Here is a 15,137-nt window from a genome sequence, read left to right as displayed (position 1 = left end):
TTGCCCCTTGTCTGCTGTGTGACCTTAGGCAAGTCACTTCCCTTCTCTGTGCCCCAGTTACCTCATCTGGAAAATGGGGATTAAAAGTGTGAGCCCCGTGTGGGGCAACCTGATTACCCTGTATTTACCCCAGTGCGCGGCACAAAGTGCTTAGCAAATACTATTATTATTATTATCCAACCATATTTATTTATTGCAAAGCCCTGTGCTGAGCGCATAGCAGCAGGGCGGGGTGGGCTTCATGGGCCGGAGGGGTGATGCACATTTAATTCACTCAGTAGTATTTATTGAGCGCTTACTGTGTGCAGAGCAGTGCACTAAGCGCTTGGAAAGTACAGTTGAAGCCCCGAGGACCACCCCATCCCCCCTTGCCCTGGTAGGGGTGGATTGAGGTTTATAATAATAATAATAATAGTGGTGGTATTTGTTAAGCGCTTACTATGTGCCAAGCACTGTTCTCCCCCTCCTCCCCCTCCTCCCCCCTGCCTTACCTCCTCCCCCTCCCCACAGCACCTGTATATATGTATATATGTTTGTACGTATTTATTACTCTATTTTATTTGTACATATTTATTCTAATTATTTTATGTTGTTAATATGTTTTGTTTTGTTGTCTGTCTCCCCCTCCTAGACAGTGAGCCCGCTGTTGGATAGGGAATGTCTCTATATGTTGCCGACTTGTACTTCCCAAGCGCTTAGCACAGTGCCCTGCACACAGTAAGCGCTCAATAAATACGATTGATTGAATGAATGAGTGTTCTAAGCACTGGGGTAGATACAAAGTAATCAGGTTGTCCCATATGAGGCTCACAGTCTTCATCCCCATTTTACAGAGGAGGGAATTGAGGGCCAGAGAAGTTAAGTGGCTTGCCCAAAGTCACAACAGCAGACAAGTGGGGAGAGCCGGGATTAGAACCCATGACTTCTGACTCCCAAGTCCGAGCTCTTTCCACTGAGCCACAGTTTATCTGCAGTGCCCGGATTTGGGAGGGGGCACGTTTCTGCAGGGGTGGGGAGAAGCGAAAGGGAAGGTGACCCCAGGGCTGAAGCCAGTCCTGTGTCGACCCCCCACCCCGCCCTGTTATTTCCCTCCCTGAGCCCCCACAGCCCCCTGGTTTCCTGCCTCTGCAGGCCACATTGTTCCCCTGGATGTGGTCGGGCGGAGCTAGATTTTTTTTTTTCCTGCAGATTCCCTTCTTCCTCCCGGCCTCCCCTCCCCTACGCCTTAGCTGCCAAGAGAAGCTAGTAACCAAAAACAAAACAACAAGGGAGAGGAGAGGGGGAAAAAAAAAGTTGTGCGCTAGTGGCTTGCAGAAATCGCCTTTGCAGTCCCCTTCCATGGACTCCTGAGTCCTCCTTGGATGTCTTTGGTGTCCCCCTGGTCTGGGGGGAGTGGGGTGGGGGGATCCTAGCCAATCCTGGAATAATAATGATGATGGTATTTAAGCGCTAAGTGGCAAGCACTGTTCTAAGCGCTGGGGTAGATGCAAGGTAGTCTGATTGTCCCACATAGGTCTCACAGTCTTAATTCCCATTTTACAGATGAGGGAACTGAGGTACAGAGAAGTGAAGTGACTTGCCCAAGGTCATGAAGAAAACAAGTGGCGGAGTGGGATTAGAACCCATGACCTCTGATTACCTAGCCCTGGCTTTTTCCACTAAGCCACGCTGCTTCTCATAAGAATAATAAGAATCAGCTGTGTATCTCAAGAAAACACCCGGTCTTAGCTGGGAATGGTAAAGGGGAATGGGGGAATGCGAAGCAGCGTAGTTCAGTGGAAAGACCCCGGGCTTGGGAGTCAGAGGATGTGGGTTCTAATCCCAGCTCTGCCACTTGTCTGCTGTGTGACCCTGGGCAAGCCACTTTACTTCTCTGTGCTTCAGTTCCCTCATCTGTAAAATGGGGATGAAGACTGTGAGCCCCATGTGGGACAATCCGATTACCTTGTATCTACCCCAGTACTTAGAACAGTGCTTGGCACATAGTAAGCACTTAAAAAATACCATCATTATTATTCTTCTGGACTGAGCCTGTTGTTGCGTAGGAATTGTCTCTGTTGCCGAATTGTTCTTTTCAAGTGCTTAGTACAGTGCTGTGCACACAGTAAGCACTCAATAAATATGATTGAATGAATGAATGAAAGGCGGAGACTGCAGTTGAGGAGTCAGTGGGAGACGCGGGTCCCTTTGGTGCAGGTTTTTTGGGGCTTGCTCCCTTAATAATGATGACATTTGTTAAAGCACCGATTGTGTGCCCAGCACTGTTCTAAGCACTGGGGTAGATACAAGGTAAGCAGGATGCCCCACATGGGGCTCACAGTCTTAACTTGACTACCTTGTATCCACCCTAATGCTTAGAACAGTGCTTGGCACATAGTAAGTGCTTAACAAATATTATTATTATTAGTAACAGGCACAGAGAAGTGAACTGTCTTGCCCAAGGTCACCCAGCAGACAAGTGGCGACACTAGGATGTGTTGTGCTCTGCCAGTTTGTGGGATCAGGGGAGGGCGCCCCTTTTCCACCCCCCCCTTTTCCCCTCCCCATGGCTGACTGCCCCCCTCCCCCCCCCCCCCCCGATGGGCATCCATCCGGGCGGTGGGCAACCTGGGGGTGAGCGAGGCCATTTGGGAGCTGGGCAAGGTCCCCACCCTCCCTTGCGTTTGATGCCGCACTCCAGCTGATTGTCCCCTCCTCCCGTTTTCTTGCATTCACAGGCGAGAGAACTGAGGAAAACGACTTCCGATCCCGCCTTGCCTCTCCCTTTGGGGGGGTTGGATTTGCATCCCCCCGGAGCCCGCAAAGCACGAAACGCGAAGCAAAGAGGCACCCGGAAACATCCTCCCACCTCCGTCACCCGCACCCAGCTCAGGCAGACATACATACATACAACATACACGCAACACACAGGCACACACTCACACCCCCTCTCCGCATCGTCACACATCATGTTGTTGAACGGAAGGACTTCCACTCCCCGCCTGTGCCATTGATGTCAGTCCCCAGGACCGTCTCCGGGCGCTGCAGCTCTCCCGGCTGATGCTGTTTGCAGCCGTCGCCGCTCCGGATTCCGCTGGAGAAAACCATCGCTGCTGCTCCTCCTCCTCCTCCTTCTCCTGCTGCCTCCTCCCTCCTCAGCTCCCCACCTGCCGCCTCCCCATGGACTGAGCCTCCCCAGACCACTGGACACCAGCCACTCAGGGGCCACCCACTGCCCCTCCGAAAAGCGAGTCTCCAGGCTTTCCATTCAGGTGCTTTCCATCCCCCTCCTCCCCACCCTGTCCCCCCGTGGATCTATTGCCCAGCCGAATTTGGGTGAGCAAAAGAAAACATGACGTCTCCGGCCAAATTCAAAAAGGATAAGGAGATCATAGCCGAGTATGACACCCAAGTTAAAGGTAGGAAGCGATTTTAAAATGTGATTTTAATGAATCTGGATTTTGAGGGGGCGGGGGCTACATTGGATGGTGCCGGAGGGACCATGAGGTGCGGCTCACCTCATCTTACTCTGGGTAGTGTGGTCTGGCGTTGGGCAGTGCCGGGGGCTGGGCAATGCTAGGAGGCTCAGGCATTGGCAGAAATTTTTGAGGTTGGGCTCCCGGGACTGTTCTGGGTGGCTGGGCTATTACCAGGGAAGCTCTGTTCCCTGGGATTTCAGAGAGGTGGCGGCGGGGAGGCAGAAGGACTTGGGTGGGAGAAAAAGATAAATTGCCTTAGCAATTTAGATCTCTTGGATTCTGACAGGTGGGTTGGGAATGGATTCAGGAAAGTAATCTGGACTGGGAAAGGTAAACCGGAGAAGCTTTTCCATTTGAAAATCCTGGGGAGAGGCTAGGTGGATAAAGCCGTAGTCTCGTCTGCAGCAGATTCAGCTTATTAGATTCCCCAGGGCACTGGGGATCAGAAGCCCATAGACACCTTGGGTATCTGTCTACCGGGACCCAGGTAGCCCACTTTTGCACGGGATTGAGCGGTTTTAGCCAAAACCGGGGCATGAGGCATATGCTTTTATAGGTGCATTTCACCATCATTGGCTGCCTCTTCAGGTACAAGGGACAACAATGTATCTCTACGTATATACCTAGAGGGAGAGCAAGAAGGAGCGAACAATCCTATTGCTCTCACAAGGCAGGCAGGTGAGAGACTGAAGAATAAGGTCACCCCCGTCCAGCCCAGCCCCGCCCAATCCCATTCCCCACCTCTTCTCTCCACACCTCAGATCTGTTTTTGTTGGACTGTTGCAGATTGAGCTGTGGGTGCTTCAGGGTGGTGCTGGTATTGGAAACAAGAGATGAGGAAAGGGCAAAAAAGAGATGCTTAACTCTCTTGGGCCTGTCAAGTCTTCACTTTTTTTTAAAGGATTGGGGAAGGGCACTAACCTTGCAGTGTCAGTTTTAGTCTCTTGCTGGTGGCTTGGCTGGGAGCTCATAGGCTACCCCTGAATTTCCCCCATACCTGCTTTCTAAGCAGCTTCAGCATGTGCCGATTAGCTCCCCTGAATCTGGGAAGGTAATCAGCCACTGGAAAAAATCATGCGGCCTTCTTCCTGCAAGACGTCAGCAGGAAGGGGGAGATGTAGGTGGCCTGGGATGTTCTAACACATGGCTGAAGATCTGGGTTTTCCTTTGTTTCAGTGTTCAGAGGGAGGGGTCCTCTCCTTCATCTCCCTGCACCAATGCAGAGGGTTCTTTTTGAGAAGAGCAACTCCCCTCTGGTGATTTTTTTTTTCTTTTTTTCTGTGGGGCAGAGGGGAGGGCATTGAAATGGGCAGCTATTTGGCCCGGGGGAGGTAGCCTGCAGTTCTGCCACGTTATGTTGGGGTCATCTCTGCCTTCCAAGCTAGGTCATCTTAGAGGTAACTCCATTTGAAAGACCGCAGGCCCTGGTAGAGAGAGACGCTCCCTCTCAGGCTGATTCAAGTCTCTAATTGAATTTTGTGGGGGAGGGGAGAAGCCAGGAGGAACCGTAGAGGAAACATATTCTGACTTAAAACTGAGGTCCTGGCCTCATGTCAATATTGATAACCTAGTTCCTGTTTTCTGTAAACAATGGGCCGTTGCAAATGACCTGTCCAGATTCACTCTATTCTGCCTCCTGGAATCCCCCCTGCAGTTTTAAGGAGCTCTGTCATTCTTCAAATCCTCTTCCTAACTGTTGCCATGCTATGTGGAGTGTCAATGAAGTCTGGATCCCAGGTTTACTTCAGAAACCAGTGCGTTTGTTTAGAGGGAAAAGTAATTTGACATGTATTTTATTTTTAGGATGCTTTGGGATGAAAGGTGTTAAGAGAACCATCTTAAATTCCCTGGTTCCCTATTGGAAAAGAAATTCTCATGGGTTTCTCAAAGAACTAAAACACTGCATATTTACAAATGTTGCTCACTGAGATGATGTAATTCAATTTGGGCTTTGAGCTTTCTGTTTAACCTCCCCTCCCAACTCAATCAGGAGAGTTAAAAAGTGTATTTTTTTAGATCCTTTCCCATTGTTGCTGTTTAATAGTATATGTAATCTGCTGAATGAAAATCTGTATTCAGCCAAAAGCCATCAGTGAAATCTTCCTTGGCGAAAGTGTCTGAACTATTGCTTCATGAAGCTGAGACCCTAACTCCCAGACCTCTCTTTGTGAGGAAGAAGCCCCACAATAGTGCAGCCTGGTAATCAATCAACCAGTCAAGTTACTTAACATCTCTGGGCCTCAGTTCCCTAATAATAATAATAATGATGGCATTTATTAAGCGCTTACTATGTGCAAAGCACTGTTCTAAGAGCTGGGGAGGTTACAAGGTGATCAGGTTGTCCCATGGGGGGGGGCTCACAGTCTTAATCCCCATTTTACAGATGAGGTAACTGAGGCCCAGAGAAGTTAAGTGACTTGCCCAAAGTCACACAGCTGACAAGTGGCGGAGCTGGGATTTGAACCCATGACCTCTTACTCCAAAACCCGGGCTCTTTCCACTGAGCCATGCTGCTGCTTTTCTGCAAAATGGGGATTCAATAACTGTTCTCCCTCCTACTTAGAAGTTGGGACCTGATTGTCTTGTACCTACCCCGGTGCTTAATACAGTGCTTGGCTCATAATAAGTGCTTAACAAAGTATCACAATTATTATCGTGAACCCTTATGTGTGCAGAGTACTATACTGTTTGGAGAGTACCGAACATTAGAGTTGGTGGAAACGATTCCTATCAGTCAGTGGCTGGCCAGAGCAATCAAAGCAATTGAGGCATCACTTTCTGCCTGCTCCAGAAGACATCCCATGAAGAATACAGGACTTGGTCCCAACCCTCAGTCAGGCTTGTCTGAGTGGAGTTGAAAACCTGGGGATCTGATTGTAAACTCATTGTGGCCAGGGAATGTGTTTGGTTTTTTTATTGTTCTCTCCCAAATGCTAAGTAGCATGGCCTAGTGGCACGGGCTTGGGAATCTGAGGATGTGGGTTCTAATCCTTCCTTTGCCACTTATCTGTTGTGTGACCTTGGGCAAATCATTTTACTTCTCTGTACCTCAGTTACCTCATCTGCAAAAAGGGGATTAAGATTGCGAACCCCATGTGGAACAGGGACTGTGTCCAACCTGGTTACCTTGCATCTACCCCCGCGATTAGAACAGTGCCTGGCACATAATAAGCACTTAACAAATACCATTATTATTATTGTTACTGTACTCTGCACACAGTAAGCACTCAATAAATACGACTGACTGACTGACTCTCCTGTGGTTCTCCCTGTCTCCCGCAATCGGACGCCTTGGATCGCTGCGTCAGGAGTAGGTGCCTTGCCTCTGAGGAGGTGGCTCCGACCCCCCCAGCCCCTCTGCGGTTTTTCTGGGGGCTCTCTCTGAGTCAAGACTGACTGGCTGCCTTCTTTCAGAAGACGAAGAGCATTGTCTCTGGCTTGTGGGTGTTGAGATGCCTTTAGCATGTTCAGGCCTCCGGGTCTGGTGATTCCAAATACCACCGACATGCCACAGAGCCTCTTGGCTTTCATGGTGTTTCCCTGTGCTGGGATATGAGCTGTTGGAGTGTCACCAAGACTCTCAGTGAGTTCATGTAAATGTAATTTAGCTCCAGTCATTGTCCTTTCTTTTTACAGGGTCTTCCCAGCCATACCCAAAGTTTTTATAGTCTCCCAGGAAGCTCATGATTGACAGTTAATGCAAATATTCTTGTCGAAGTATGTCTGAAACAGAGTTGTACTGTGTGCCTAGAAGTCAAATTCTCTTTCCTGAGAACATTGAGGGTTTGTCTTTTCCCTCCCCCCACCACCTCACCCCAAGTGCTATGGCAGAACAGCCTTCTGCAGTGTTGAGAAGCGAAACTCTGAGCTTTTATCTGGAGCATTTGGATAGTATAAGCTCATTCCTCTTGGCCGGATTAGTTTAACCCTTTCAAGATGCCCTTGTCGGAGCTGGGGATGAAACAGAGAATCCCAAACGTGCTATGCTTGCCTTTAGGGTGATGTACAATATCTGGTGCTGAGTGCTTAGGTTTGATCAAATTAAACTGGGGGAGGAGACTTGTGGCTATCTGCCTGCGGCTGCTGACACTGCCTTCTCCTCTTCTCCCCAGCCCCCTCTCCCCAAGAGAGCTTTAAATATAATCAGTTTATGTAAAGCGGTACTAAAACATCTTGCTAGAATTGAGGAGCGGATGCGGGTTGGTGCTGTCTTGCCGTAAGGTGATTGAAAGGCTGCCCTTCCCTCTGTTAGGGTAAAGAGTCTTTCTCTGCAATAAGGCAGATTTCTCTTGGGTTAAAATGAGATCATTGGCCAATCGAAAGACCAAGAACTTTAAGGTGGAGACAGGAGGGAGCTCTGCCCGGCAATTGAGCAAGGAAAAAGCCAGGGCCTTTTCCATATTAAGGCATTTTGCTGAGGAATGAAAAAAGACTCTGGCTTTGGGGAAGCTTGGTTGTTCCTCTTGTCGCACCAAGTTCAGAGTAGTCAGCCCCTGGATGCAAAATTTTTTGATTTAACCTCTTTAAAGAATTGAATTCCTTTTCATCCTGGTGACTTCCCCCCGCACCCCCAGAGACTGACCTGGCATTTATTCATTCATTCATATTTATTGAGCACTTACAGTGTGCGGAGCACTGTACTAAGCTCGTGGAAGTGTACAATACAGCAATAGAGACGATCCCTCGATCCCTGCCCACAACAAGCTCACATTCTAGAAGACAGTGAGCTCATTTCGTGCTCAATTCTAGCAGCAATGGAGTTGCAGCTTTGTGAGTTACAGCCCCCCCCCCCGATCAACCCAGTGTGTTCATGGCTGCTTGACCTACTGGGCTCCAGAAGAGAGATTTTTCTTCTTGGGAAAGAAAGCACACTGCTTAATCAATCATTGGTAGCTCATTGTGGAAAGGGAATGTATCTGTTTTATATTGTTACAGTGTACTCTCCCAAGCGCTTAATACAGTGCTTTGTACACAGCACCCAATAAGTACCATTGATTGATTTACTGAGTGCTTACTGTGTGCAGAGCACTGTCCTAAGCACTTGGGAGAGAACAATATAACAGAGCTGGTAGATGTATATATAACAATAAGTGTATGTGTATATAATGTGTATTTACGTATATAACAATATAACAAGTGCTTAGTACAGTGCTTTGCACACAGTAAGCACTCAATAAACACGAATGAATGAATGAATGAATGTGTTCCCTGCCCACAGTGAGCTCTGGGGCCTCATTAGGAAAGGATTATGACAGTCTTCAGAGAGACCAGTATGAATATATCTGCTGGTAATAAGCAATTTGTAGTTTCGGAGAAACTCCTTTTGACCCTTTTTTCCCCTCTTTAAATTGTTCAGTTGACTTTGGGTGTCAGCCCTCACTTTGCATTTATTGACAGTTAGGAAGCTTGATAAACCAGTTATATGTCTGTGTACTATCCTTTGGGCTTAAAGATGATTCTGCTGTGGACAGTGAGTACTTTCTAGGTGTGTGCATGTAAGGACTGCCCCGCCCCCCACCCCTCCTCCCCACTGCACTGGATAATAATCAGGGTGGCATCAGGCCTCAGTTTCATCTCTCCCTTTTGGGGTCACAGTCTTCCCAAAATCTCTATTCTAAGCAGTCACCCCATTTCTAATCATCATATGTCAGGCAAAGGTCTTCTACTTCTGTTTCCCAAAGGATCTCCTGTTTTTTAGTTGACACAGAGTGGCTTTTTTACGGCATTAAGTACTTTCTATGTGCCAAGCACTATACTAAGTTTTGGGGTAGACACAAGATAATCAGATTGGACACAGGGCCCCGTCCCACGTGGGACTCACAGTCTTAATCCCCATTTTACAGGTGAGGTAACTGAGTCACAGAGCAATGAAGTGACTTGTCGGAGGTCACACAGCAGACATGTAGCAGAGTCAGGATTTGAACCCAGGTCCTCCGATTCCCACGCCTGGGCTCTTTCCTCCAGGCCATGCTGCTTGTTGAATACACTGCTGCCATTCATTCTCTTCACTTGAGTAGCTCAGGGAAGGTGTGATGTGAAGGTTATTGTTTTGGTAACTGTTTCTGGACCTCATTGTTTGTGATCCTATCTTTAATGATAGCATTTATTAAGCGCTTACTATGTGCAAAGCACTACTGGACGTTAACTAGAGCACAACAGGTAGGTTGTGGTGTCTGAGTAGGTCCAGACTCCACAGCCCTAAAGACAATTGGATGATCGCTAAGCCTTCAGTTTAGTCTGCTGAATTCATTCTTTCAATCGTATTTATTGAGCACATACTGTGTGCAGAGCACTGTACTAAGCACTGATTGAGATTGAATTGAAAAGCAAGTGACCTAGCATGGGCCTAGGACCTTGGGCAAGTCACTTCACTTCTCTGTACCTGGTTTCTGACCTTGGGCAAGTCACTTCACTTCTCTGTACCTCAGTTACCTCATATGTAAAATCGGGATTAATAATGTGAGCCCCATGTGTCCAACGTGACTAGCTTGCATCTACACTATCTTGTATCAATAGCTTGAAGCAGCATGGCTCAGTGGAAAGAGCACAGGCTTGAGAGTCAGGGAGTCATGGGTTCTAATTCTGGTTCTGCCGTTGGTCAGCTGTGTGACTTTGGGCAAGCCACTTAACTAGTGCTTAGTACAGTGCAAGCGCTTAGTACAGTGCTCTGCACACAGTAAGCGCTCAATAAATACGATTGATTTATTGATTGATTCTCTGTGCCTGTTACCTCATCTGTAAAATGGGGATGAAGACTGTGAACCCCATGTGGGACAACCTGATTACCTTGTATCCCCCCTCCAGTGCTTAGAACAGTGCTTGGTACATAGTAAGTGCTTAACAAATGCCATCATTATTATTATTATTATTACTACCCCAGCGCTTCTGGCAGTGCCTGTCACACAGGAAGCACTTGAAAATTTTTTTAAGGTATTTGTTGTGTGAGTTGTGCACACAACTGAGCCCTTATACCTTCAATGGCAGATTAACTGGAAAGGCTATTACCTGGGTGAAACTTCTTAAGGAAGAAGAGACGAGGAGGCAGAAGAGAAAGCACAGGTACTGTAATCATCAAAAATAACACAGCAAGGGACACCTCTTTGAACACATACTCTGGCCAGGGCAGTGAATCCCACTGTAGCCTTTTCAGCTACACATCCCTTCATTGGTGAATTTCACCTTCGGCCAACTCTATAATAATCTTGATGGAGGGGACTGGCTGGTAACAATGATTGTGTCTCAACTGTTGCTGCTGTAGAAAGAAAATTGCCTTCTTTTGTTTGAGAAGTTATCTGTTTTCCTACAGCTTTGATTGTTCTAAACCTGAAGCTTTGAACTTTTTCTCAAGGGGCCAGATAAGGAACTAGATGTCAGAACGGGGTTCTGAGTGGGAAATCTGCTTTGAATGTTGCTAATGTTACTAATGAATGTTACTTTGAATGCTGGTTTGTTTCCTTCTCCTGTCTTGTCTCTGGTCAGCTGATGTTATCTGAGTTGTTGAAATAGCAAGAAGGGAGGGGAGCCTTAGTTGGTTAATTTCCCCTCCCCCCTCCACTCCTCTTTATCAAGAGTAGGGAAGCTCATTTACTGCTAAGTCTCCAGGATTCTGAGATATTCCAGAGCTAAGCTCAAGAAATGATCAAACAACCTGACACTTTCCCGTCCTTCTGGAAAGCAAGAGAAAATATTAATGTCATGTTCCCAGGAGCTTATAAAAAAAAATCTTCAAAGCTTTCTGTAGTTTGGGCAACACACATTTGTTTGGAACTTATCTATCTTCTTGTGCATGTCTTCTGACTGTGAAATGATATTCATTTTGGCCTTGAGTTAAAGTATTTTGTGGCTGTGTTTCCGTCTCTCTTAAGCAAGGGGATGAAGGCAGCAATTGCATAATTAGAAGCAACTGCATTATTCTGTGGTGTTTGGAAAGAAAGCTGCCCAAATTGCAAAGTAAGGAAATTATTCTCTGTGTGTGTGTGTGTGTGTGTGTGTGTGTGTGTGTGTGTGTTTCCAAGTCATTTTGTACTAAGTGGCCTTGGTTTTAAATTATTCATTGGGAATCAGTGGTTTTGAACTTGAAATGTACATATTTTTGGAGAAGGGAAAAACAGCTGGGCAAGGAGGATCCTGGCTTTCTGTGGTTATTTTGGTATGTTATTGCCCGCAGAAGAGCAGAGGTGCCTTTCCTTTTCTTCTAAAAATGCACAAAGTAGTGGGCTGGTGACCAAAAAGGCCCCAGGAGAGCCAGAGCATGATCTTTCCAATGCCTTACAGATTCCGGCCTCCTTGCTTTGAAATTCCATTGTGGTGTGACTTACTGGACAAGATGACCTCCTTGGATATGGCTGGGAAGGCTGCCCCATGTTTTCCATAAAAACAAGTCACACAAAACAAAGGACATAGCAACCATCCTTAAAGAACACAGTCTGGCTTGGTGTGGTGTGGAATATCTTACAGAAATGTACTTGGTTCTTAAACCATTGGCAACTACTTCTTCAATATTGAGTACTGGAAGGATGGTCCTTCATTTTATTCTTTATGGGGAAATGTTGGGATAGATTGTGCTGAGAGAGTAAGCCAGCTACTTCTGGAAATGTTTTGGGTAAATGTGAACTCTTAGTGCAGTGACCCCATTACATTAAATTGGGGGTTCCTAACTGTGGCTGTCTCTCATTTGTCCCCCACTTTCCTGGAAAGTACCCAAAGAAGTGTGGGTACCACCGTGTTTAATTTCACCGCAGGTTAACTCCCTTAGGCTTACTAGCATTTCACATTATGAGACCAGGGTTTCTTTTGTTCTAGGCTGTGTAAGCTCCTTGTGGGCTGGGAGCGGTTCTACCAAGTCTGTTGTACTCTCCCAAGTGCTTAGTACAATGCTCTCCACGAAGTAAATGCTCAATAAATACAATTGATCTATTGATAGAATTCCCCGAAGATCAGAGTAGCCATCAGTTTATGCCAGTCAGTCCAGTTATCAGCTGGGTTGACACTGTCCACACTGATCTGGCATTGAATGCATTTTTGTCTGGTACTTTGATATTAATTAATCGATGACATTTATTGAGTGTTTAATGTATGTGCAGCACTAAGTGCTTGGAGAGTAAAATTCAAAAGAGTTGGTAGCCACATTCCCCACCCACAGTGAGCTTACAGTCTAGAGGAGGAGACAGACATTAATATAAATAAATTACAGATAAATTAAAATAAAGCAGAAGGAAGACTCCTGACCAGACTTTGTCCGCCTTGGCCCCTGCCACTGAGTTCCATGGCTCAGAAACGGTGCCCGTATTTCCAGGGACTCGTGAGGGAATTTCAATGTCTGTGGAATGTGGGAGGGTGTTAGAGAAGACCCAGTTCTGAGCTTTCTAGATTTTGTGGATTTCCACAATAGGCTGTTTTTTTTTTTAATGGTATTTAAGCACTACCTATGTGCCAGGCTCAGTACTAAGCACTGGGGTAGATACAAGCTAATCAAGTTGATACAGTCTAATGGTTCTAAATGCCTATATCCTGTTTCGTTGTGTGATGCACAGAATGTAGGCCTGCCACATTCTGGTTTGACTAACAGGGCATCTGTTGCCCATGAATGCTATCAGCGGCCCCTCCTACCAAAGACCAGGAGGTGGTCTTTGACTACTTTAGGCTATGAACTCCTTGTGGTAAGGGAACATGTCCACCAACTCTGTTTATATTGTACTCTGTGTATATTGTTTATATAGAGAAGCAGCATGGCTCAGTGGAAAGAGCATGGGCTTTGGAGTCAGAGGTCATGGGTTCAAATCCCAATCAGCCAATTGTGAGCTGTGTGACTTTGGGCAAGTCACTTCTCTGTTCCTCAGTTCCCTCATCTGTAAAATGGGGATGAAGGCTGTGAGCCCCACGTGGAACAACCTGATCACCCTGTATGCTCCCAGCGCTTAGAACAGTGCTTTGCACATAGTAAGCGCTTAACAAATACCATCATTATTATTATTACTCTTTCAAGAGCTTAGTACAGTGCTCTGATCACAATAAATACCACATATTGATTGATACTTTCCACCTCCTGCTGTTTTGGGATGGAGGTATGGGAAGAAATACTTTGCCCAAAGTAAAATCTCAACATGGCCTCTGAGTTAATGATCCTTCCAAAAAGCTTAGCTGCCCCTCAGCTTACTTTCCCAACAACTTCTGGTACTTTGCCAGTGTTGAGTTTACTACTTCTCCTTCAGAGCATTTTACATGAAACCAGACACCAGCCCCTTCTTAGAAAAACGAAAGTGAAATCCATTTAGCAGCTGGAGAAACTGAGGCTATCTGTTTCATGATTGATCCTTAGGCAGAATTGTAGACAAATGTAGAAAAGCAGGATGATATTATCTTGAGGCACTGCTAGGCTGTCAGCTTGAGTCATCCCACTTTTAGGAATCAGCAGAAATACATTAAACTTGGACTGCTGCTTCATCTGGAGTATAAGAGAATCAGGAGGCCATGATTCAACAAAAAATTCTGTCCTGCAAATAGTTGCATAATTGTATTCTTTTGGAGGGACTGAGTGAGGAATTTCTGCAGTTCATGTGCTTTGTAGATTCCAGTTTTGTATTCTCAGGTCAACCACCCAAGAGTCATTTTGTTAATTATGCCAAGGATCCCTTGGGGTCACCACAAAGGATTTGACATTACTTGGGTTCAGTAATAGACGTCTAAAAGAAAAGGAATATTTCTTGTGAGGGAGAAGACCATGAATCTTAAGTGTGGCATGGGTATCCCTGCACAAAAGTGAAGGGCCCAACACGTTTTCTGGGATTTTTGTTTTATCGTATTTAAGTGCTTACTCTGTGCCAGACACTGTAGCTTGTATCTACCCCAGGGTCTAATCAGGTGGAACAGAGTTCCCATCCCACCTGGGGCTCGTAGTCCTAATTCCCATTTTACAGACGAGATAACTGAGGCCCAGGAAAATCAAGTGACTTGTCCAAGGTCTTACAGCAGCCAAGAATTAGAACTCGGGTCCCTCTGTCCCAGGCCCATGTTCTACCCACTAGACCATTCTGCTTCTCTCCTTCTGCCTCATGTTTCTCCGTAGTGTGTGTGGCCTGTCAGGCATTGGATTGGGTTTAGATCCAGTCTTCCAGAGTTTGACTGAGGCCAGACTGGGGCTTAACAGGACCCTGGATGGTTTGCACCAGACCAAACCTTGGATTTCTAGCTCTAGCAAGGCCCTAGTAATAATTATAATAATGTTAACAGTAATTAAATGCTTACTATGTCAGGCACTGTACTAAACACTGGGGCACTGTAAGTAGTGTCTTTCAGTCTGTCTTAAGTAGTATAAAAGTCATTCCAATTTATTATAATAGTTATAGTTGTGGTAAGCACTTATTATGTGCTAGGCACTGTACTAAGTGCTGGGGTGGGTACAAGCAAATGTGGTTGGACACAGTCCCGGTCTCACATGGGGCTCAAAATCTTAATCCCCATTTTAACAGATGAGGTAACTAAGGCACAGAGAAGTAAACTGACTTGCCCAAGGTCACACAGCAGTTCTGTGGTGGAACTGGGATTAGAACCCAGGTCTTTCTGACCCTCTGGCCCATACGCTATCTGAAAGACCATGCTGCTGTCCAGTGTGATGAGTTGTCTGCTGTGGAGCAAATGACCTAACTCTTCTGAACTAGTTTCTTCATCAATCAGTGGTAT

General features: G+C 46.3%; 1 protein-coding gene across 3 annotated transcripts in view; it reads left to right on the top strand.

Moving 5' to 3' along the window:
• Nucleotides 1–15,137, top strand: part of SRGAP2 (SLIT-ROBO Rho GTPase activating protein 2) — a 303,664-nt gene that overhangs the window by 3,020 nt on the left and 285,507 nt on the right. For all 3 annotated transcript variants that reach the window (XM_038748678.1, XM_038748679.1, XM_038748680.1), the window contains exon 2: nucleotides 2,718–3,398. In XM_038748678.1, the coding sequence (XP_038604606.1) occupies nucleotides 3,332–3,398 (67 nt within the window). In that variant the 5' untranslated portion in view covers nucleotides 2,718–3,331. The remainder of the gene's footprint in view (nucleotides 1–2,717; nucleotides 3,399–15,137) is intronic.

Source organism: Tachyglossus aculeatus, chromosome 7 (genome assembly GCF_015852505.1).
Source record: "Tachyglossus aculeatus isolate mTacAcu1 chromosome 7, mTacAcu1.pri, whole genome shotgun sequence".
NCBI classification, from domain to species: domain Eukaryota; kingdom Metazoa; phylum Chordata; class Mammalia; order Monotremata; family Tachyglossidae; genus Tachyglossus; species Tachyglossus aculeatus.
The sequence above is the reverse complement of the archived record's forward strand: the minus strand, read 5'-3'. Positions and strand labels throughout refer to the sequence as shown.